The sequence below is a fragment of the Mustela nigripes genome, chromosome 8 (genome assembly GCF_022355385.1).
Source record: "Mustela nigripes isolate SB6536 chromosome 8, MUSNIG.SB6536, whole genome shotgun sequence".
NCBI lineage: Eukaryota > Metazoa > Chordata > Mammalia > Carnivora > Mustelidae > Mustela > Mustela nigripes.
In genome coordinates, this window is record NC_081564.1 from 23481316 (window position 1) to 23506750 (window position 25435).

The 25435-nt window shown below is 44.6% G+C and overlaps 1 protein-coding gene across 1 annotated transcript; it reads right to left on the minus strand.

Moving 5' to 3' along the window:
* Positions 1–46: 46 nt before the first annotated feature.
* Positions 47–10969, minus strand: PIK3IP1 (phosphoinositide-3-kinase interacting protein 1). The gene is made up of 6 exons (XM_059408861.1): positions 10740–10969; positions 9646–9762; positions 9430–9549; positions 8284–8484; positions 8109–8187; positions 47–1609 (listed from the first exon to the last, which is right to left on the minus strand). The coding sequence occupies exons 1-6, from the start codon at positions 10822–10824 to the stop codon at positions 1405–1407; spliced, it is 807 nt and encodes a 268-aa protein (XP_059264844.1). The 5' UTR covers positions 10825–10969; the 3' UTR covers positions 47–1404.
* Between the last annotated feature and the right edge of the window lie 14466 nt (positions 10970–25435).

A 25435-nucleotide genomic window follows, 5' to 3' on the forward strand; every position in this document is an offset into this window, starting at 1 on the left:
TCCTGCACTGTATATGCAGGTATCAGAATGAGGTATATAAAACATGTACACAGAGAAAATGCTTTTATAGAAAAGTAGAAACCAGTAATGTACTGTTCTCTTCAGCATCACTAACACCGAGGGACCCATGAGGCCTAGGTCCCCTCAGCAAACCACTCCCAGAAATAGTCTGCTGAAGAGAATGGTCCCTACTGACCCTCCTCTCCATGTGGGGCAGTGGAAGGGCTTTGGGAAGGAAGCACTGGATAGGGAGCACTGCTAAGGCCTCCAAGTGTGACATCAGGGCTTGGAGGCCCTGCTGAGCCATTGGCTCAGGGCAGCACAGTGCTGTGGAGAAATGTTACTCTCCTCTTGGCCATGCCAGCAGCTTGCTCTATGACCTTGAGCATTACTTTCCCTCTATGGGCCCCTGTGTCCAAAGACTTGAGGAACCCTAAGGTCCCTTCCAATGGTTCTGATTGTTTAGGAGTTAGGGGTTGTGACCCTAGCTCTACTACCCCAGAGGAATGCACTGGCCTAGTGGCCAGAGAGCCACCTGCAAACTCTGAGCTTAGTTTCTGAGTTAAGAAGCAGAAGCAGCTCACAATGCCCCACAGTGTAATTCCCATAGGTTAGTTAGCTGTTGTCTTACCCCTGAAAAATGAAGAGGTCATTATCCACCCTGAACAGAGACTGTCTAGGGTACCCCAGGTCCCCCTCAGGTCCTGTGGCTTAAAGCAGCCGCGGATCCTTTTCTGCCCTCTTCCCAAGTGGAATGTTCAATGTGATTCTGAATCCCTTCCCTTCTTTTTGAAATAGAGTCCCTGGGCCTGGGGCCAGCCCACGGTTATCAAGGCACATCACCACCAACAAGCTGGAGCACCCCCAGGAGCCCCCAGCCTAGATCCCGTTCTCAACCCACAGTTTTGACTTCTCGGAGGTCAGTTGGGAGTTACATCCCAACTATTTTAAAAACTAAATATATTTTTTAAATACTACCTCTTGACCCACTTGACCTGAACTATGGATAACAGTATGCGCCACTCAAGCCCACAGAGAATAAATGGAAGGGCGGAGACTGAGGCCATCTTAGATAATAAAGCACAGAGGAGCCTGGGGGAGCTCCTTGTCTGTCCCTGGTTCAGTTCCAGGGCACAGGCAATGTTTGGAAGCCCTTGTCAGCAGCACTGCTGTGTGGGCTGCTGCTGTCTCCATCCATAGGCAAAATCCTGCTCCAAGGGATGGAGGAGGAACACTGGTAAGACCCTGCCTAGCACAACACCTGCTTCTGTTTTAGAACTTAAAAAAAAAAAAAAGGTTGAGGGTCGGTTTTAACCACAACAGAAAGTGTAGTTCCTCCCAACTGTAGGAGGGTAGGCTGTCCTGTACCAGTATCTGCCTGGGTTCCTGTCCATTACTGGTGGCTCAGGCCCCAGGAGTGCCCGCCTGACCCATGAGGGGAGCGCTGCCCTCCTGAAGGTCCACTGGAGTCTGGTTGGTGTGGACCACAATAGTCTTCTCATCCACGATCTCACAGGTAGGGTTGGTGAAAGCAGACAAGGGCAGGGTAATTCGCTGCATCTCCCTCTCACACACCTGCTGGTCATGCTGCTCTTTCAGGTCCTTCCCCCTGGCAGGAAAAGAAAGAAGCATTCAGGCTGTGCCTCCCGAGTGGCTTTGCTCATTAAACAGCATTGCTGCACCCAGGAAGAGGCAAGGGCTAAGCATAGTCAGAGCAAATCGGTGGCTGATATCTGAGATTTCCATTCTGCCACACTGCCTTAACAAGAAGCTCCTACACCTGTGGTCTCTGCTTCCTCATCTGTAAAACTGGTGTATAGTAGCATGAACCTCAAACAGCTGCAGACAGGCTCAGTGAAGATAGTGTAGAGGGGAGAGACTGAAAGCAAGATACAGTTTTGTTCTTTCGGCCAAAGGCTCCAAGAGACCCAGAGAACCATCTCAGTGAACCATCTCAGTCCTAACTCATAGAGTTGTGCAGAAAACTAACCTATTCCAAGACAGCTCTCTTATTCTAAAGTTCAAGGAAGATGTGAGCACTGGCTGGAAACAAGGACTGTCCCCAGCCCATGCAGGGGGCAAAAGGGACTAAAGGCTGTTCAGGTCAATAGGAGACAATGAAACAGTGACTATCGGATCCCTCCATGTTCACACACCTTTGAATTCTCATGGTGCTCAGTGACCCAATCAGACCATGGCATTGCCCATTTTATTCAAATGGGAGTGCTCACTCCATGCTAAGAACTTTGTGTACATTATCTCACTTCATTCTTGGCTGAACCCCAGCAATTAGGTCTTATCATTCATTTTAGAGATGAAGAAGTAGTTCAAAGAAGTGAAGGAACTCTCCAGTAACCTAATGGGCTCAAACCCAAGTCCGTTCGACTCCAGCTGATACTCAGGGAAGTTCTGATCTAATCAGGGTCATCCCAAAGAAATGGTGGCACAGGGACTCAAACCTAGTCTTCTGGCTGCACACGTAGGGTCCTTCCCACTGGCCTGGACCATGCCTGTTCCAGGCCAAAGAATTTGGTGAGTGCCTAGCACACTACACACCAGAACCAATACTCAGGACCTAAATCAGCATACTCTGAAGTCACAACTAGACACATGGGCTCAACTGTCAGAGGAAATCTTCCTAGAAGGAGCCCACCCCAAAGAGGCTTTGAAACAGGCAGCTGATGGATGACCTCAGGGAGAGCAGATGGATTACACATCCATCATATGAGGTACAATGACAAGTTTCTAGAGACTGAGGGATATTGAGAAAACAGCAGGACCGGGAGGGGGTGGAGTCTGTACAGGTGCCTCAGAACTATCTGTAAATCAACCCATTCTATTGCATTCTAATACCAGCTCAGCCTTGGCTGAGTGACACCTGGCAAAACACTTAGCCTTGCTGAGCCTTGGTTTCTTCATCTGTGATATGGGACAATATCTGTCTCAAAATAAGATAATGAAAGAGAATGCATTCTGAAAACAGCAGAACTTCTGTAAAACTCACAGAGGAGGTTATTATGATTTGCCCTGAATATGAGTGACTCACCAAGCCATGTTATCTTAATCTGTTTCCCAAGGAAACTCCTACTGACCAGCCAAGGCAATTATTGTTTATGTGACCTCAGCAGCTCCCCTTCTTTCTGGACCTTAATTTTATCATTTGCAAAACAAGGACTTGGACTTGATAACTTTCAGGGTCCCTGACATGTAAGATTCCTCACATGAGATGTGCTCTGATTGCCTATTTTTTCATTGTAAGGTCACAGAAGGCAAATTTGTGAGCTCATCTCCCTGAGTCACCCTGGGTGACTGAGTATCTGCATATGCAAGCCTGAGGCACTTACCCCATCCTCATCATTAGCCTCTGACTGGATACCACCAACTCCTGCAGCAAAATAATTCCCAGAGCACCCCGAAAGGAAATGGAGGGACATGGGAAGATGGCTGTCTGGCCCAAGTGTATGCCCACTCAGCTTAAGATTCACTTTGCCCTCTGCTCATCAATTACAGCTGCCACCACAGAAGGAAATACCTCCTTCCATAATAAAACAAAAAGCCAGATTCTTCAAGGTTGCCCAAGTAAGGAAAAACTTGGAAGGTCTGGATTTAATTTTATTAAGGGAACCCCAAGCCAGTAGAAGGCCAAAAGGCAATTAACAAAAGCAGAGGAGTATGCAAGTGTCCTTTGCTGAGGCCTGAATTTCAGAATCTAAGGGGCTGGAGGAAGAAGGAAAGTGAGAACTCATACATCCAGTACCTAGTAAGGTGCCAGGAAATGACCTTCCCATTATCCAAGATGAAAAGAGCTACCTACGCACCTACTGGATGCCATGTACTTTACATAGTAAAATTGGTGTACTTCCACACCAATTTTGCAAGATAATATTATCCACATTTTATAGATAAAGAAACTAAGGCTTTGGAGTTGTCCTGCTTTCCTCAGCTACCTTCTTTACCAAACACCTGGCTGTGGCCAGCTATTGATAATGGTCAGCCTGCATCATAAGTCTTTAGGGGACAATATATCAATTCATACTAATGGAGGAGAACAGGACTGGAGGAACAGCCAAGGGTAAAGGAAGGAGGTACTGGGATTTATCTGGATTATAGTCTCATTCATTTAGAAGCCTCAAAACACACCAAACCCAACAGGCCTCCTGTTAATGGTGCTTAGGAGTCTGAGATGCAGAGCCTGTCCCTAGCTCCTGTCAAGATCCAAGAGAGACCACCAGGCCTGCTGTATTGACCATCAAGCAGCTCAGTCCCTTCCTACTGCCTTGGTGGGGGGGAGGGGGTGGGCAGCCAGGCTGTTGTCTGGCAGCCAAGAAGGAACAAAAGGCTTATTCACTGACTCAGCTCCTCTCCTAAGGGGGTGGAGTAGTGTTGACTTACAGTTTTTCCCTTGCCTTTTTATCAGAAAATAAACGCTCCCTGCTCCCTCCGGATAGCACAGAAACCGCTCTTGGGGCAGGGACAGGGAGCTGCAGACTGGCTGGCTGAACCCTGTAGCCTAGACAACCATGACAAAGACCCAACAGGCTGAGCCTTCACCCACCCCCACCTGCGGCCCTACTCCCCTGAGAGGAAGCCTGCTTCCTGCTTGTCCTTCCCAGCCAGGGGAAAGCTCCATCCCATTAGCCTCCTGGTCCTTTGCAAAGTTCAAGGGTTACAGTAATTCTATGACTACAACAGAGCTATGTTCAGGAGCTCGGCTGGCCAGAGTCAGCTGGCGTGAATGCAGCTGCTGCCTGCCTCTGACTCCTCTTTGGGGTGATGGAAACACCCCAGACTTCCTTCATGCAACATAGGTTTCTTCCAATTATTCTTTCACTATTTTCCCAGTTGGAAGTAGTGCTGTGCCATACTGCTGCTCAGGAAAAGTTCCTCAAAGTAGCTAAATCTATGCACACAAACTCTATGCCCAACTACACTGTCTAATTTCATCCTCACAACAAACCAAATGGTATCTATTAGGATCCCTGTTTCAGAGATAGGAAGGCAGGTGCAAAGAGGTTAAATCATTTATTTAAGCAAATAGCAGAGCTGGGATTTGAACCCAGTACTGTCCGTAGCCACCAGCAAGTAATATTGTCTTTTTAGGAAACATTAGAACTCAGAGGATCATCACATCTGACCTCCTGCCTTTACACTTTTTACAGATGAGGAAACTCTGAGGAAACCAGAGAAGGTAAATTACTTGTCCAGTGTCGCACCCAGAATAGGCAGCAGTTCCAAAACTACATCATGGTTCTTTTGACTTCTAGACCCAGCTGTTTTTTCAGTTTCCATTTTTCCTACTATACTTTGCAATTTCAAAGCAAATTTGCATGACGCTGCTGAGACTTGCTGGGCTTTGGGGAGATACTGATAATCCTTGGACACATCTTAACTGGCTATGTAGCTTAGACATGGCACTTAACTCTTCTGGGTCTCAGCAGCTTAATGTAAAACGGTGTAAAAAGTGAGCCTTGTGGGGTGCCTGGGTGGCTCAGAGGGTTGAGCCTCTGCCTTTAGCTCAGGTCATGGTCTCAGGGTCCTGGGATGGAGCCCCGCGTTGGGCTCTCTGCTTGACGGGGAGCCTGCTTCCCCCTCTCTCTCTGCCTGCCTCTCTGCCTACTTGTGATCTCTCTGTGTGTGTTAAATAAATAAAAATCTTAAAAAAAAAAAAAAGTGAGACTTGTAAGTATGATCATGAGGCCTGAAATAGATCATCAGAGAACATTCAGTAAGGTTCTATTTATTTAGAAAGCATGCAATAAATGCTGGCCGCTATTATGATTATCTAACCTGACTGGTGTTCTGCTTATATTTAATACTTATGATAATCTTGGGTGGGTGGGTATGGGTGTATGGAGGGGGATATATCCCCATTCAACAATCAAGAAACTGAAGTTTAGAGGAACAGCAGAACCTACACTCAACAGCTCTTTCCAGGACACACTGTTCTCTGACTTTGGAGAGAGATGGGAGCTGAGAGCTTGCTCTAGCCCACATGTGGTTTCCTGTTACAGTCTGTTCTCAGGGCACTTTTGCTGAGGAAAGGGGTGGTCCGGTGGTTAGTGACAGGGAGTCTGGTGACTTGGTGCCTTGCCCTGAGTTTACAGGAAAGTAAATTCTAGGCCTCAGGGCAGTCCTGTGACAACCTAGAGAGCAAATTTAGAAGAAAAAAGGCCTGGATTCCTTACTGGGCATGAGAGCTGAGCTCAGAATGAAGAACATTTAGTCAGTTCAAGCACCTGGAAACTGTCACAAGATTGGAGAAGAGCCAACTGCTATCCAATGGCTGAGGAAGGAGGAAATATTTCAAGGACTCAACTCAGCCAACAAGTTTGGGTCTGATTATGAACTGCAGGCCAGGGCTACCACATCATTTTCTCTAACTTGCTAAAATGAACAAGCAGGTGTCCCTGGACCTTCCTGTTAACCATTCCACTAAGGGCAATAGCCTCAGAACAGAAGTCAGGAGAGCCTCTTACGTCAATACTTGATTCTCTCTGAACCCCTGCTTCCTAAATCATAGAAAACTAGAGAAGGAACCAGGGCTCAGAGAGTGCTAGTACAAGACTCACATTTTACAGAAAAGAAAAAACAGCTATCACTTACTGACCACTTACTATGTGCTACACGTTGAGCTAAGCTCTGCAGTAGGAAACAGAAGCAACTTGTCCAAAATCACACAGATAGTTTGTGGCAAGACTTAAGACTTGGCTCCACCAAATGCTAGGTGTGTGACCTCACGCAAGGTACATAACCTCTCTTGTCTGTTTCCCAATGTGTAAACTGGGGATAATAACAGCATTTGCCTCATAAAGGTGATTGTAAGAACTGAGTTAAAGCATGCAAATTGCTTGAAGCAGGGCCTGGCATATGGCAAATGTTCACTTTTGCCACTATTGTTAGCCAACACTTCCCCTTCTTCATCTGTAAAATGAGGAGGGTAACTATACAGTCCCTAAGGACATGCTAGGTTTATTTAATGCTGGGTGACCCACCAGGGCTGTAAGCTCAGTCATAGCTCTTACCACTAGAAAATGCAGGCTACCATGTCACTTCCCTTTCAGAAAGCCTTCTCAGACCACAGAAGAGAAATATCAAAAGCACTCAGGGCTAGAAGTCAAACCTCCTGATATTGCCCAGACTGGCAAATAATTTTCCTAATGCTGTAAAAATGAATGCAACTCTGACTTATCACCATGCACCCACTATGGACTTTGAGAGCCTTTTCCATAGGATATTTTAGAGAGCCTCTCAAAATGAGCATTTCTCCTCCTGTTGTTTCAGCCACAGGTCAGGTCCCTGAGTTTCCCAGGAACCTCTCTGGCTTTCTCATATCTGGTGATGAATAGCAAACAGGTTCTATGTCCTCCAACTCATTTTTTTCCTCCTGTTCTGAAGGAGATCCCACTTAGGGTCCAGGATATTCAAGCCCCAACTGCAAAAGGAATGGCTAGGAACCTTTTCTAGTATGATTTTATTTTATTTTTACGTATTTTTAAAATGGGGAGGGGTGGAAGGAATCTTAACAGGCTCCACACCCAGTGCAATGGAGCCCAACATAGAGCTCAATCTCACAACCCTGAGATCATGACCTGAGCTGAAATCAAGTTGGAGGCTTAACCAACTGAGCCGCCCAGGTGCCCCCTCTGGTAGAATTTTGTCACAGAAAGAAAGAAATCAACCTCTGGGACCCTACAATGAGTGTTCAGCCTGATTTCTGCAGCACCACTCACTTCATACCAGGCATTTGGGTTAGACAGTAGAGAATCTGGTATCAAAAGAGCTGGGTTTGAATCTTGGTTCTGCCACTCTCAGGCACTGCAACCGTGAACAAGTCAATTCACCTCTCTGATGAAAGCTTTCTCATCTATAAAGTGGGAAACCAGAGCTCCTACCTAACAAGGCTTTTTGGTGAGGAGTAGAGGCCCCCAAGGAAAAGGTTTGTCCAAGGTCATCTGCTAAAGACTAGAACCAAGTCTATACATCTTAAGCTAGTTTTCCTCTTTCAAACTTCACGTCCTTTTTGGGCATGTATGCCACAAAGAAGGTGGATTTGGCTTTATTCACCTTCTTCCCCTCCTCTCAGAGAGCCCAGAAGAGAAGCTACTGACCTCTTGTAGGTATAGCCCAAGACGATGCCAGCTCCAATGGCAATGATGATCACCATCATGGTAATGCCCAGCACATAGCCTGCCAAGGAGAGGGCACAAGGTCCCATTAGCTTCACCCCAGACGATCAGAAAATATTTCTTGACGATTGGCACAGGAGAGTTGGGACAATCATACCGAGGGTTCCCAGGTCTTTTTTCTCCTTGGAGTTCACCCGCACCCGCTGGCTGATCCCAATCACTGGCTGCACGGCTGCTGCCTCACTCCGGGAAGGCAGGGCGTTGGCAGGAGCGAACAACTGCACCTCCTCTCCACTTGGCACTTCAGACGCCTCCTCAGTTTCTGTTGTGGAGGTTGGAGGGGACAGGGAAGTGGTCTCTGCAGGTGAAGTGTAAAATATGTCTCATTAGAGTGGCCTGAGTGAATTTCACACCTGAAACTGGCCTGGAGTGTTGGGGGATGTAAGGGGAAAGGATTTCACCTTAGGATGCCTACACACACTGAAATCCATCCTTGCCCCAGGGGCGAGATCAGGTCTGAGGGGGCCACAGTACAGTTGGGACAAGGCAAATGTGAGAGGAAGGACTAAGAAAGAGCCTCTCTTTCTTTAATCTTTGTTCAAATCCTTGCCGTCTTTCAAGGCCCGGCTCAGTTTGCCGTCTTCTCAAAGGGGTCTCCCTCTGCGCTAGGAAACAATCCATGAATCCACATTGTTTACCAATCACTATGTTATATGCGTTACACATCCCATTTAATCTAATTTCAGAGAACTGTCTAGCCGCCTCAGGAGCAACCAGCCTTCGCTCTGGAATCTAAGAAACTTCAGATTCAAATCTGGACCCTGCCATGTCCTTCCATATGTCGCTGAACTTCTCTGAGGCTCAGATCCCCGCAAACACCTTCTTTCCAGCGGCGTTGCGAGTAGAGCGCCTAACACACAGCAGATGCTCCACAAAGGACCACTACACACTGAGAGACTCGCCAAGGGTGTGGGGCTGGGAGTTAAGCCCGGTGAGCTCCCGGAGGCTGCGCACCCAGGAGGGAGAGCACGGCCAAGAGGTGGGGCCTCGCCTCCCACGGTTGTTTACAAGGCGCTCGCGGAGGATGAGCTCACTCCGAGAGGCGGCAGCGGCCAATGGGCTTTAGGCCCTGAGGCCTGGAGACAGCCCTGGCCAATCGGACGGCGCGGGGGCGGGGCGGGGCCGGCCGGCGACGCGCGGACGCACGTGCGCGGCGGGTGTAACGGCCGCTCCCAGGCCTTCCAGGGCGTGGGGGTTTCGGGGGTCCCCGGGGTCCCCAGGTCCTCGGAGTCCGGGCGGGTACCTGGGCAGCGCAGGTCCTCGCAAGGCCGCTTCTCGGGAGCACCGGCGTTGCCGCTGACGTAGCACCAGGGCCCTAGCGGGTCCTGGTCCGGATTCCGGCAGTAGCTGTGGTTGCCGGCGTCTGGGAGGGTAGAGAAGGCGCCATGAGACGGGGCCAGGACCCAGACCGCGCCCGCCGCCCGCCGCCGCCCGCCCGCCACCCCCGGCGGACACTCACCCCACTCGGGGGCAGACGCCAGGCCGCTCTGCGCCTGCAGCCAGTTGAGGCAGCGCACGCCCGGTGCTGGGGAGGGCTGGTCCGCCCGGTACAGGTGGCCGTTGTCCCAGAAGCAGTCTGTGAGGAAGAGGAGCCCCACCAGACACTGAGTGACCGGCAGTGGAGCCGGGCCTACCCTGCCTGGGCGACCACAGGCCCGGCTGGGCCTCCCTGACCTCATGTGGAAAACCCCTGCTGCCTTGATTGATGGGTTGTTGTGAGTCCCGAAAAAGAAGGAAGAGAAAGCGCATCTAAAGCGCCTCTTTGGTGCCCGGCCCTCACTCAGCGGTCAGAGCATGTTAGCTTTGCTTTGCTTTTTGAAAGGCGGAAAGCACTGCACAAGTGCAAGGGGTTGTTATTCTGGAACTTGTGGCCACTTTGGAGGAGTGTGCAGGAGAGGCTTGGGTTCGAGTACCTTTCTGGAGATGTTGGGAGTTTTGAGTCGGTGGGTGGCCGGACCTGAAATTGATCCCTGTGTTGTAATTCCACATTACATAAACTGGGGTATTCCTTTCACCGATATGGCCACACTAGCACTGGCAACACTCCCTCCCAGGAGAATTCTACAAAAGCCTTGATTCAGTCAGGCAAAAGAGAGCCTCAAACTGGAGGGAACCTACCTCATCGCTGCTTGGATGTGACTCCAAACTCCCACTCCCCCCAGCAGGAGAGCATGGGGAAGGCGGGCCTGTGCCCTAACCTTACCATGAAAAGAGCAGGACTTAGGGAGTAGGGGAGATGAATCCCAAACTCCATGCATTCATGAGCCACAGGCAAGGAGAAGGAGAGAAAGTGGCTACTTGCTTTTGTTCTTAATGGCAAATATGGAGCTGCAAACCCTGACAGGGAAAGGAGGAAAAAGAAGAGCAAAAAAAAAAAAAAGGGGTGGGGGGGTGGGGGGGGTGGGAGGGTGGAGAAGTCTTCTTGGAATAAGAGAAACCAGCTAAAAGCTTCATTTCCAGTGATCTTCCTGTCTAGCCTGGCCATGCTTGGGAAACTGCTTTACCCTTTCTACTTCATTAAGTTGCTGCAGGAAGGAAAGATTGTAATCTCACCTCCAGATCCATAGGCTTCTGCTAGGAGCATGTTGCTGATGAGGAATGTTTGCACCCAGGCCAAGAGCATCCTCACCTCCTTCATCTTGCGGGTGATTGACCAACCAGTGTCCAACCGGGGTCGCCTTGGCCTCGGCTCTGCCTCCCAGTCCCAGCCTTGCAGTGAGACCTGCCCTTGTTTTGCTCTTCTGGTAAACAGCCTCTCTTTAGAACTGGGAGCTTCCCAGCTAGCTTGCTGCAGCGAGGTGTTTTTCGGCTGAAAGGCGCCCCCTGGGTCCTAAGCCTCCTATGCCATGCAAGATCACTAAGCCCAGAAAGGAACTCCACCCAGACAAGAGAGGGGCAGAGTTCAGGTTGTACTTAGCAGAGGATCAATTTGAGACCTATAACTACTGCATCCCCAGGGCTTTTCATCTCTTCTGTTTCCATTTGTGTGAGTACAGAAAGAGTAACTCTGTCAAAAGGCTTTGTTGTGGGGAAGAAGGTTTGAAATTATAGTCACAAAGGCAGAACAACTTAGGACATGCTAACTACACAAGCAGGAAGAACTCAAGACCACATAGGGCTCAAATAAGAGAATCCAGGTGGAAGGAACACTTTTTATCCATTTCTGAAAAAAGAAAAAGGGCCTTTGTGGCTTATACATCTTTATGAACACTGACTTTTTTTTTTTTTTAACAGTATAACTTTGCCAAGATCAGATCAGTCACTTTACATTGCTTATATTTGGGTTTGGGGGGGGTCATGTATAGTAGGAACACAGAAGGGGTCTCTTTAGTTGAAAACACACGTTATACAAACATTGGGACATTCGCTCGGCTGTATTTAATAGTGTACCTTTTCTACAGCCCTGAATTCATATAGAGGAAGTTAAGTCAAATGTTTGACTTTTTTCATCCACCCTGTGGGAAGTCCATTCGCAGTGATTTATATCCATCATTAAACCTCACCACATTCATATGACTTAGGCCTTTTGGAGTTAGGCAGAAGGGTCCTCTTCCTGTTTGGCTGACAGTTTGAGTTCCCAGGCAGTCTCAGTAAATGGAGAGACAGAGCAGAGTGATTCTCCCAAGACTATGTTGTGACTCAGGCAAATCTCAAAATAGAAATAGGAAACTCTTTCGATCTGAGGGCTTATATCTTTACAGCATGACTTAGGCAGTATTTTAAGGAGAAGGAAAAAAAGTTCACTAACTTTCAAAAGCTTTATCAAGGAAGAAAGCTAATGTCAATCCAACCAATCTGAAGTAAATTTGAATTTACTACAGTCAGATTTCAGATATGGAAAGGACAGAGGTAAATTTAATTTACTTTTACAGAAGTTTGCTGACTGTGTTTGATTCCCTCAGAACATTTAATAAGACGTGTTGCTTTGTTTTTACAGTCGTGCTTCTGTTTCCCCACACAAGCTTCTGATTTTCTGACTCCTGACTTGACCTATGCTGAATATTACACAGAATCTATAAACTTACTCACATATACATACACACAGGTATGCCAAAATTTTAGGATTTAATTCTAATATATTATTCAGGGGTCTTTTAAAAACACTTATAAATTTTGTAATTTTTTTGAGAACTTACTACATACTAGATACAGTTCCAGATACTGAGAACATATCTGTGAACAAAATACTTGAAACCTCAGCCCTTACGGAGCTTGTATTCTAGTTGGGAAGGATAAGTGATAAATACGTAAAGTGTCAGGTGGTCTTAAGTGTCATGAAAAACAAAGTGAAATGGTCAGGGAGAGAATAACAGGGTGTATTTCATTTGCTAAAGAAAGCTTACATTATTTTTCAGGGAATCTGTAGGATATTTCTATAGGCAGAAGGCTGGAGGAGAAGGGCTCTTTGCACGATTTTCCTTGAGGATCCTAAATCCTCTTACATCATTGCAAGAGAAGTATAATGTACATCCTGTTTCATCATAAAATATATAGGCTTGAGAAAATGAAAATGAAGTTTTTAATTTCAGAGTAGCAGGGGGTTCTTTTGGATTGATTCCTCAGCATCTAATCTATTGCCTGTGTATGCAGTGAGTGTTCAGTTACCTGATGAAATGCTCTGCAGACTCTGAAGGGTTACTTCTGCCAGATTATAACACTCTCCCCTCTGATTATAATAGAGACAGGCTATACACAGGCCGGCACTTGTACCATTTTCAGATTATCTATTGAGCCCATGTAGGGGTGCCAGTATTTCTTCCTCAGGATCTCAAACTGCATTACCTGTTGCTGTTATCTAAGGTTTCTATTCAGAAAACTGCTATCTTCAGTAACTTACCTTGATATACAGAGAAACCATATTTTGTGCCATGTGTCTTATCAGGAACAGCACTACCTAGAAACGATATAAGACAGGCTAGAGGAGATTTTTTTCAGCTTAGTCATCTCTGCTTTTTCTCGCCGGTAAGACATTTATCTGCATGATTTGATTTTTTTTTCTAGAATGACAGACTGGTTTCTCAGTCCTTAAAAGGCGTATTCTTTTTTTTTTTTTTTTTCGTATTCTATTATAATAAGTTCAGTACTTATTCCTTCCTCAGGGAAATCAGATTTAGTTCAGAGATGTGCCTTTCATCATCACTGATGATGCTTTGGTCTTTTTCTTATGATCTAGTTTTGAACTTTCCTCATGTATTGGTGCAATATGGCCATATTTCATGGCCTGTAGTTACTCCAAATTCCGTATTTCTCCCAGAAATATTACTACAATAACAATATGATACAGCACTACTCATATACTCATTTGGGGTTGTGTATATCGTTGAAGACAACATTGTGAAATATAATATTCATATTTTGCTAAATATTTCAGGGATGTTTGATTCTCAGTTTTATATTAAATCATTACTGATCCAGAAAGACAGAGCCATACTGTTAATTCAGGAAATAACCTCCAGAACATTTCCCAAGAAAGATGGGCAGTTCATTTGGATAACAGGGAATGTTAGTGGAAGAGCTCTAATAAGTCTTGAGAATCTTTTTTGTCAGCAAAATGGGCTAACATGTTGGTAAAAATCTTTGGAGTAAGATCTAATGAGTTGGCTCCAGCTACTCTCTCCATATAATGTGCTGTAGAAGTAGCTACTGAGATTTTGTTGAAAGATACTTGGGAGTATAATTGCAAACTGAGCAGAGGATGACTTTATGAAGCTTGTTAAGGAAATAATATTCCAATATCTAAACCCCAAGCCCATTTTCATTGAAAATATGGCCTTCAATGAGTTAGGTTATTTGCATTTTGATACACAGTTAAGTTTTTAATAAATGTTTGAGATAAAGGGGGAAAGCAGAGTACCACACAAACATAAAGGGTCTAATAAGCCTATAGAGGATGGTAATTTTTTAAGGGTAAACAAAAAAACAGCCAAGAGGGCTTGTGGATCATAGGTTACCTTCGGAAACAAGACCTTCTACACTGAGGAAATGAGGAGCCACAAAAGCAGAGAACTTGGGAATATCACATAACTGGTTTTGAAAAATAAAGGGAATAGTAAATTTCTGAATGAGAGTCAATTTTTACTTAGAGGCCAGTCTTAGAAAACATGGGTTTTCACACTGAAGAAAACACAGTCTTCAGTGTTGCAGGGATAACACTAGAGACTATATAAACTAAGTTGGCTTATAAGACTAAGCTGTTGATATTTAAGGTAAATTAACCCAATAAGCTACAGTGATGCCTCTTTGGCTTAACCCACTGAGCCACCCAGGCGCCCCCAGTGATGCCTCTTTGGGAAGGGAATGTAATATTCTTCAATCTCAGGAAACCAGAGCTGCAGCTTTTAAAATTTATCAACACCTAGTATGCGTTTTAGTGCTGACATTTAAAGCAAGAGAAGCCTTATGCCAAATAGTTAAGGGTGTAGGCTTTGGAAAGACCTAGGTTCCAGTCTCAGCACTATAGTATGGTCTTGGGTAAATTACTTAGCATCTGTAATTCTGTTTCCTCAGCCTGTTCTTACTGTGGTTCAGAGTACAGGTACCAGGGGTGCCTGGGTGGCTCAGTGAGTTAAAGCCTCTACCTTCGGCTCAGGTCATGATCCCAGGGTCCTGGGTCTGAGCCCCGCATCAGGCTCTCTGCTCAGTGGGGAGCCTGCTTCCCCCTCCCTCTCTGTCTGCCTCTCTGCCTACTTGTGATCTCTCTCTGTGTGTCAAATAAATAAATAAATAAAATCTCTTAAAAAAAAAAAAAAAAGGAGTACAGGTACCAATGTCAGAATTCAAATCCCAGCTCTGTCACTTACTGGCTATGTCATCTTAGGGAAACTACTAAGTTCTCTATGACTCTGTTTCCTCAAATGGAGGTTGAGAGAGATTAAAATAGTACGTACACCACTAGATTGTTGATGTTCACTCAGCCCTGAATAAATACTAATTGTGTCAGTCTTTGTGTCAGCAACCTCTAACTCTGAAGTACTGAGTATATTTGCTCTCTTCCAGAAACTCAGAATCTGGTCATAAAGATCAGGCTAACACATATGAAAATGAAAATATTAGACGGCATTTGTAAGTAGGTGTTAAGAGTATGATAGAGACAATAAAGGCTTATTGATTCAGTGATTATTAAATAGCCACTGCATACCAGTCAGGCACTAAGCTGAGTACTGAGGATATAACAGTGAACTCTACAAGGTCCTTGTTCTCAAGAAGCTCATAATTTTATGTTAGTGCAGATACTAGTAGGCAAAACAACAGTGAAATAAATGCTACAGTGGATATTAGTACTGGGGGCTGTGGGAATGCACGGGGCGGGTGGGGGGTTATGGCCTAGTTTTAGGATGTTAGAAAAGGCTTAGTGGATAATGTATAATCTGAATGAGGAAGGAGTTGGTGTTCTTGGCAGGTCAGACAATGTGCAGAAGCCTGGAAATGTAGACTATCAGTATGCTAGTGGGGCGGTCAGGGTGGTGATTAAAATGAGGCCAAAAAACAAGCAACCAAAGAGGTGAATACTTGCTGACTAGGTTATGTAGGTCCCTGAGTGTAGACTTTATCCTGAAGGCAATGAGGAGTCAGTAAAAGTTTTAGGCAAGAGAGTGACATGTTTTAACAAGATCACTCAGGCTGAAGAGTAGAGGATTAGAAGAAGCCAAGACAGAAAGACCAGCAAGGAGGCTTTTGGACTAATGTAGGTGAAGGAGAATGGTGGGCCTGGACCCAGAATTAAGTCAAGCTGCTTCAGTTTGAATCCTGCTCTACCACATAATAGCTATGTGACCTTACAAAAGTTACTTAACCATCCTAGGTCTCTTCCTAATCTGAAAACTGATGATAATAAAATTTACCTAAGGAGCTTGCTGTAAGAATTAAAGCATCTAGAACACTCCTGCATGGCACATAGTAAGTGCTCTACAAATATAGGTAATGAAGCTGAAGAAAGGCAAACTAGGAAAAAGAATAGGTAAGACCCTATTACTGAGGGATGTCAGGAGCAAGTAGGAGAAGCCAAGGAAATTGGTTTCTGGGTTTAGAAACTTAGGAGATGGTGGTGTCATTCATTGAGATAAGGAACAAGGGGAAAAGCTGGTTTGGGGGAGGCTGAGAAAAAGCAGCCAAAGATGGGTAGATTGCAATCAGGAGAGTGCGGTGGTAGAGAAGCTAAAGAAAGAGTATTGCAGGAAGGAGGGAGTGGTCAACATTGTTAAATGCTACTAGAGGGTCACTTAAGAACTAAAAAGAGAGGCGCCTGGGTGGCTCAGTGGGTTAAAGCCTCTGCTTTCGGCTCAGGTCATGATCCCAGGGTCCTGGGATCGAGCCCCACATCGAGCCCCACATCGAGCCCCACATCGAGCCCCACATCGAGCCCCACATTGAGCCCCACATTGAGCCCCACATCGAGCCCCACGTCGGGCTCTCTGCTCAGCAGGGAGCCTGCTTCCCCCTGCCTCTCTGCCTACTTGTGATCTCTGTCAAATAAATAAATAAAATCTTAAAAAAAAAAACAAACTAAAAAGAATCCATTGGTTTTAGCAACAAGAAAACCATTAGTGATTTTGTCAGGAGGAGTTTTGTTTGGGTGGGGCTGTTCAGGGGAGCTAAATGTATGGATTACAGAAGGAAAAGGAGATGATGAAGGGAGAATGTGAGCATGGACAACTGCCTAAAGAAGTTCAGCTGAATAGGACTGGAAGTGGCCAGAAGGATTATGGGCAAGCCTGACATTGGACCCAATACACTGATCTCGCCTACCGGTCGGTAGTTCTCTAAATGGTTGTGCCTCCATTCTAATTAACCCATAGCTATGCAAGGGAGGTTGAGAGGGGGAGCTGATTTGGGGATAAATAATGGATTTGGCCTCAGGATTTTGAATTTGATATATGCATGTAGAAATGCCCAGCGAGCAGTTTGATATGGAACTAATGGACAGAAAAATCCCAGTAAGATGCAGGTTAGTGGGGATGAACTAAGGAGGTACCAGAACAAAAGGAGGCTGGGAAGAAGGCACAAAGGAACTCTGGATCCAGACTTAGAACTCATGAGCACAATGAGAGTGTGTGAAATCCATGAAGGCAGGTGCTGGTGGGTAGGAAATGGGTCTCAAAGTGGAAGTGAGAAACCAAGCCAAGAGAATTCACAATAAACAGAGTTGATCAGAGATGGAGCCCAGCAGTTCTAAACTGTCAGGGAGAGGGAGCAGGAAAGGAAAGCCCCGAGTTTGGAGTTGGAACAATTGACCTTGGCATGGGCTCTATGGGTTAACTTTAGGAAGGCAACACTTTTGTCCCATTTGTTCTGTCTTCAAAATGTAAAAAGAACATTCATCTGTGTATTTCAGGTGTGCCAAGCCTGGACTGGGGTGTGTGTTAGTTTGTTTGTTTTAAGATTTTATTTATTTATTTGAAGGACAGGGAGAGAGAGCGAGTGAGAGAGAGAGAGAGAGAGAGAGAGGGAGCACAAGTGGGGTGAGGGGCAGAGGGATAAGCAGACTCCCCACTGAGCAGGAAGCCTGATTTGGGACTTGATCCCAGGACCCTGGGATCATGACCTGAGCCAAAGGCAGACGCTTCACCGACTGAGCCACCCAGGTACCCCTGGACTGTGATATTTACCATGAATTACAGGTAATGATTAATTTATCATTTAGTGTTATAATTAGCATTTGCATTTACATAAACAATGTAAGTCTGATGTTTATCTATTAAATATATGCTGGGTCTGGGAGTAGCAAGGTAGCTGGGAAAATATGTCTGTTCCACCTTTAGAATCCTGGTATTTCTTTCTCCTGTTAGTATTTAATTCTCTCAGTCCTCAAACAGCTCTTGAGTATCTTCTGTGTCAAGCACTGCTTTTCCTTTTTTTAATCCATCTCAGTTCCCTCCTTGGTGTCTCTATCATGTTGCACAGTCACGTGAACTATTCTCTTCGAAACTTCCTTTACCTATCTTTTCTCATGGTTGTCTCCAGTCCCTCTCCTCTTAAGAGAGATCCTCTGAAGGATTTGTATGTCAGGGAATGCTAATATATGTTATATATTCTTCAGACTCTGTTACAGTGAAATGGAAAAAAGAAAAAAGGAATCCCAAACAAGATCACAGAACAATTGTGGCTGGAAGGAAATGCAAGGACAGGAGAAATCAACATCTTGGTACTTTGAGACCCAGACATAAGAGATTGCTGCTCTAATTACCTCCGTGAAGCTCAGATAACAGAAATGAGCAGTATTATAGGCACGAGGGGGTGTCGTAAGTGAACTCAGATTGGTCCCAGCATGGCAAGACCCTGAGTTCAATAATAGAAGGTTAAGTACCAGCTTCAAACACTCAGTGTGTTCTCTGAGTTCCTAATGATATTTCTACCTGGAGCTTTCTTTTACATTTACCTTAATGGCTCAGTTGGAAGCCAGCCATCCCTGCTAAGTGTCTTGAGTTTTATGCAGTATTGGCAGCAACTTCCTTATTATCCTGACATTAGAAATAGAAATTCTGCCCAGTTGCAGCCACATTGTTGATACCTCGGCAGTGGTGGAACATTTCCACTTTCTAGGATCTTGTCCTCTCCAACACTGAGTGGCCTAACCTTTTGTCACCTTCATAAGTCATCAGATTTAGGAGAAAGGCTCCCATTCCTCGAATAGCTCTGCCATTAGGCTAGTAACAACCTTTTTGCTCTGAGTTTCTGCTATCTTGGATATAGTAGGGAAATCTCCCATAAACATTAAATTGTTAATGTATGTAAAGCGTTTGGAAGAGCACCTCACATGTTAAGAACTTCTGCTGTTATTATTAATGTTGTTGTTGTTACTGCCACCATCTAGGATCAGAAGCTAGAGCCAAGCTGAACCTCTGATTTTGCTCCTATTTTGCTGGATAGTTTAAGCAAGTCCAAATTATCTGAAAATGGAATTGAAAATATTTGGTTTCCTCTGTTTTATAGCCATTGTCAGCTCAAATAGTCTTAAAAAGGTCAAAACATTATCACACTAGTATTTTTACTTACTAGAGCTTTAATAGCTCATCTCTGGATTTCTTTTTATTTTTTAAGATTCTAACTATATATTTGAGAGAGAGAGAGAAAGAGAGAGAGAGGGAAGCACAGAAATAGAGTGAAAGGGAGAAGCAGACTCCCCAGCCCAATATGGGACTCGATTGCAGGACCTCAAGATCACTACCTGAGCCAAAGGCAGACGCCCAACTCTCTGAGCTACCCATGTGCCCCTCCTCTCTGGGTTCCTAAGAGACTATAGTCCTCCCTTGCCAGTGAGTTGGATAATTCAGCAATCTCTGCCTAGAATGATGTACATTTTATCCAGCCATCCAATATTTACCAAATAGTAGCTCAAATTGTGGCAGCAATAAAAGCATCATCACTAACATTTATTGAGCACTTAGTATGTGCCAGATACTGTTCTAAGAGGTTTTTTAAATTAAGATTTTATTTATTTATTTGAGAGTGAGAGAATGAGTGGGAGAGAAGGAGAGGGAGAAGCAGACACCCTGCTGATCAGGGAGCCCGATGCAGGGCTCAATCACAGAACCCTGGGATCTTTTTTTTTTTTTTTTTTTTTTAAGATTGAAAGATTTTTTTTAAAGATTTTTAAAGAATGAAAGACCTTGGTGGTCTGGGTTCTGTAATGGCTAGGGGTTTGGTACACAGTTGTGGATCAGGGATGAGATGGAAAATGATGATGACAAATGAGTTGCAAAGAGATGGAAGCAAGCGTTCAGATTTCAGTATATCCCTGCACCATTAAGACCAACGACACATTTAAAACACATTTAGGGGTGCCTGGTTGGCTCAGTCAGTTAAGTGTCAGCTTTCAGCTAAGGTCACGATCTCAGGGTCCTGGGATCAAGCTCCACATCAGGTTCCCCACTCAGCGGGGAGTCTGCTTCTCCCTATCTCCTTCAGCTCCTCCCTTCCCCAGCTCATTCTCGCTCTCTCTCAAATAAATGAAATCTTTTTTTTTTAAATGTAATGAACTTTAGGAAAATTTATCAAAAAACTTATGAATGCTCTACTTGTTAAAATTGAGCTATAATTCACATACTATAAAATTCAATTTACAGCTACAATTGAGCAGTTTTTAATATATTAACAAGGTCGTGCAACTATCATCACCATCTTAATTCCAGAATATTGTCACCATTCCAAAAAAAACTATCTGTTAGCATTCACTCTCCATTCTCCTTGATCTACTTTCCCTTTCTTTAGATTTGCCTATTCTGGACATTTCGTATCAATGGGATCATACTACATTTGACCTTTTGTGTCTGGCTTCTTTTCCTAGAAGTAATGTGTTTGAGATTCATCTGTGTTGCAGCATGTATCAGTACTTCATTCCTTTTTATGGCTGAATAATATCCCTTGTATGGGTATACCACATTTTCTTGATCCATTAATCAGTTGGTGGTTTTTTCCACATTTGGCTATTATGACTAATGCTGCTATGAACATTCATGTACAGGTTCTTGTTCGATATTTGTTTTAATTTGGGAGGGGGGATATATTCCCAGGAGTGGAATTCCTGGGTAATTCTGTGTTTAACTTTCTGAGGAACTGCCAGTCCACAGTGACTGTTCCTTAACATTTTAACCAACAATGTGGGAGCGTTAATATTTCTCCATATCCTTGCTAACACTTGTTATTCCCACTCACCCCCCACCTTATTTTATTATTGTCATCCTAGTGGGGTAAAGTGGTATCTTATTGTGGTTTTGATTTGCATTTTCCTCATAACTAATGACAAGATGTTGAGTGTCTTTTCACGTGCTTGTTGCTCATTTATCTTCTTTTTTTTTTAAGATTTTATTTATTTATTTATTTGACAGACAGAGGTCACAAGTAGGCAGAGAGGCAGGCAGAGAGAGAGGGGAAGCAGCCTCCCCACTGAGCAGAGAGCCCGATGCAGGGGCTCGATCCCAGGACCCTGGGATAACGACCTGAACAGAAGGCAGAGGCTTAACTCACTGAGCCACCCAGATGCACCCATTTATCTTCTTTGAAGCAGTGTTTATTACAGTCATTTGCCCATTTTTAAATTGGGTTGCTTGTCTTCTTTGTTATTGAGTTGTAAGGGTTCTTTATACATTCTGAATAGATTTTTATCAAATATGAGATATTTTCTTCCAATCTATGGGTTATGCTTTCACTTAAAATTTTTTTACAGACTTATAAAGATTTATTTATTGATATAAGAGAGAAGCAGAGAGAGTGTGTGAGCAGGGAGAGAGGGAGAGGGAGAGAAAGAATCTCAAGCAGACTCTCCACTGAGTGAAGAGCCCACCATGGGGCTCGATCCCAGGACCCTGAGAGCATGACCTGAGCCCAAATCAAGAATTGGACACTCGGGACGCCTGGGTGGCTCAGTTGGTTAAGCAGCTGCCTTCGGCTCGGGTCATGATCCCAGCGTCCTGGGATCGAGTCCCACATCGGGCTCCTTGCTCAGCAGGGAGCCTGCTTCTCCCTCTGCCTCTGTCTGCCATTCTGTCTGCCTGTGCTCGCCCTCTCCCTCTCTCTCTGATAAATAAATAAAATCTTTAAAAAAAAAAAAAAAGAATTGGACACTCAACCCACTGAGCCACCCAGACACCCCTTTTAAGTTTTTATTTATTTATTTATTTGTTTTAAAAAATAATTTTTAAAAAGATTTTGTTCATGTATTTGACCAAGAGAGGGAGAGAGAGAGAGAGAGCACAAGTAGGCAGAGCGGCAGGCAGGGGAAGAGGGAGAAGCAGGCTTTCCACTGAGCAGGGAGCCTAATGGGGCTGGACCTTAGGACCCTGGGATCATGACCTGAGCTGAAGGCAGATGCTTAATTACTGAGCCACCCAGGCGCCCCTAAAATAATTGATTTTTTAAAGTAATCTCTATACCCAACGTGGGGCTTGAACTCATGACCTTGAGATCAAGAGTCACATTCTCTACTGACTGAGCCAGCCAGGCACTCCAGTGCTCTCATTGTCTTTTTTTTTTTTAAGACTTTATTTGATTATTTATTTACTTGAGAGAGAGAGAGAGAGAATCTCAAGCAGATTCCACATTGAGTGTGGAATCCCACATGGGGCTCAGTGTGAGCCTTGATCCTGAGACCCTGAAATCATGACTTGAACCAAAACAAAGAGTTGGACACTGAATCCATTGAGCCTCACAGGTGCCCCCCACTTTTATTTTGAAGATTTATTTATTGGGCCCCTGGGTGGCTCAGCCGGTTAAGCATCTGCCTTCAGCTCAGATCATGATACCACGGTCCTGGAACAAGTCCCAGACTGGGCTCCCTGCAGAGTCTGCTTTTCCCTCTATCCCTCCCTCGAACTGGTGCTCTCTCTCTCCCTCTCTTTCTCAAATAAATAAATAAAATCTGATTTTTATTTATTTGAGAGAGAGAGAGAGAGACCACAAGTAGACAGAGAGGCAGGCAGAGAGGGGGGCGGGAAGCAGTCTCCTTGCTGAGCAGAGAGCCCAAAGTGGGGCTCAATCCCAGGACCCTGAGATCATGACCTGAGCCAAAGGCAGAGGCTTAACCCACTGAGCCACCCAGGCACCCCTAAAATCTGATTTTTAAAAAAAGATTATTTATTTATTTGAGAGAAAGAGCACAAGCAGAGGGAGGGGCAGGCTCGCCGCTGATCAGGGAGCCCAGTGCTGGGCTCCATCCTAGGATCCTGGGGTCATGACCCAAGCCAAAGGCAGATGCCAAACTGACTGAGCCACCACGCCCCCCCTTTTTAAAAAGAATTTATTTTTAAGTACTCTCTACACCCAACATGGAACTCAAACTCATAACCCCAAGTTCAAGGGTCCCAAGCTCCATCCATCAACTGAATCAGCCAGGCACCCCTGCTTTCACTTTATTGATAGCTCTTTGATGCATACAAGTTTTAAATTTTGATGAAATCTAGTTGTTTTTTTCTTTGGTTGCTTATATTTTTAGTGTCATATTTTGCATATGTCTATCCAACTGTCCCAGTACCATTTGTTGAAAGACTATCTTTTCCCCCGTTAAATGGTCTTGGTACCTTGTGGAAAATCAATTATCCATAGATGTATTATTTTATTTCTGGATTCTCAGGTCTATTCCATTGATATATATATTTATTATCCTTACACTGGTACCATGTTGCTTTGATTACTGTAGCTTTGTGACTTCTCTACGTTTATTACTGCAAGCATGCTTCTGAGTACATTTGTGTATTGTGATCAGTATTTTGTATTTTTCTTCTCACTTTTTTGGGAACACAAATTTCTTTGTGGATCATTTGTATAATCAGTACTCTAGTCATTTAAAATAATTATGAAGTGTCTGTTTTATTTCCTCGCTGTGCTGGGCTATTTTTGTTAAGCTCTTATTTCACCCTGTTTTCTGGGTTGCTTTTAACTTTTCTAGATAACCTTGTTTTTGCACTGTTTCTTCTGGACCCAGACTCATTAGCTATCAAGCGTCATCCCCCTAAATGTCAGAGAATGCTGGCTGCTGTTTTTAGGTCATCCTCATAGAAACACAGACTACTCCCATCTGCCTCAGCTCAGACCCAATACTTCCCGCCAGTTGTGAGTTGAGTCTCTGGGATAGGAGGCCTGCTAAGAAAACCTCTTTCTTAAAGCAGAGCTCTCCAGAGATCAAGAGTGGTACCAACCTTACAATCTACTGTAGGCTTATTTGTAAATAACCATTCCTGAGATGTCATACTGATGAGACACATGGGAAAGAACCGGTCTTTTGAATTTTTCTCATGCTGCCAAAACAAACATTCACAAGTACAGTTTCCATATGTAATATGTCCTTGTCTTGAGAAAGGAGGAGTTTCCAGGGATTATGGGATTTGTTCAAGGTTGTCCGGTGACCTTACATTGCTACTGGGAACAGAATTAATCCTTGACTCTCACTGATCCCCACACAACTCCTTCCTTATTGGGCAATAGAAGATAGAATTTACTTCTCAGTATTTTCCCCAAGGGAGGTTTTGAGTTTCTTCTTCCCCGCTTTGGTAAATAACACAGGTAAGGAGCCTCAGTGAATAACTTGCATTCATTGTGCCATTCTTTGAAGGATCAGAATCCTAGGCTCTGGCAACAGACCTCTGAGAGAAGTGGGGACAGAGAGAAAATGTCCACAGCCTCAGTGTGTTCTGTACTCTTCGAAAATTTTGGATGAACAGAGATGCTCAGTTTTCTCCCATAACAAATATGGTGTCTTCTGTGAAACTTGTCTGTAGTGGTATTGACCAAGTTGTTGGTACATATGAACTTTTCCTATGAGAGTTTTCAAAGATATGCAAAAGTAGAGAGAATAATATAATGAATTAGCAGGTACCTGCCACCCAGCTTGTGGAATCATCAGCATGTGGCCAATCTTGTTTTATCTCTACTTTCATCTACTCCTTATCCCCACTGGATTATTTTGAAACAAAGTCAGTATATTGACCAAGTTTTCAGTTTCTACTTGTTGAAGCAATTTCTCTTAGATACTGTGATGTGTGCTGTCATTTAGATTGTTTTTAGCAGTTTTACTGGGCCTCACATTCTTTCTCTGGCAGTTTTTTGCATTGGTAGAATCAAAGGAATTTTCTGGCCTTAAACTCTGTTCTTTTGTCTCTCCCACTCCCAGAGTTCTTTAAAACTGTCCTGCATCTTCACTTTGATTCAAGTGCCTAGACCTCTACTTACCTATTCTCCCTCCTAGTTCACTAACCCTAAGGGACTTCCAGCAGTCTTTGTCAATAATTACTGTATATGCAGTACCTAGGCTGGCATGTAGTAGATGCTTAATAAACAGTTGTTGATGACTGAATGGATGAATTCCTTTTGGCTTTCCACTCACCTGAACGTCACAATCAGTTGTTTTAACAGTGCACTTGGTTCTGTGTATCTTAAATGAGGAGAAAATTACCTGAACCTCTTGAGAAGTAGCTTTTGTCCTTGACCCCTTTTGTTTCACTGAAGAATCCGGATTTTCCTGGCTCCCCCTGCTGGTCTCTCCCGGGTAGTTGCATATAGGTGCTTCTGGTGGCAAAGAATTGGAGCCAGAGCCAGGTTCTGCCAAGGGAAAATAGAACATTGTTGTGGAGTGCCCTAGCCAGTCCAGGCAGGTCTGAGGAGGAAGAGAACAGCTTGTTGAAAACAGTTCAGGGAAGTGCAACTTTCTGTATAAGGAGCAGGGAAGGTAACCCAATGCCAGCTAAAGTCAGAAGAGCGGGGTTGGGGCCTGTAGCACATGAAGACAGGAGTACCATGATCACATGTACCCATAAATGAGC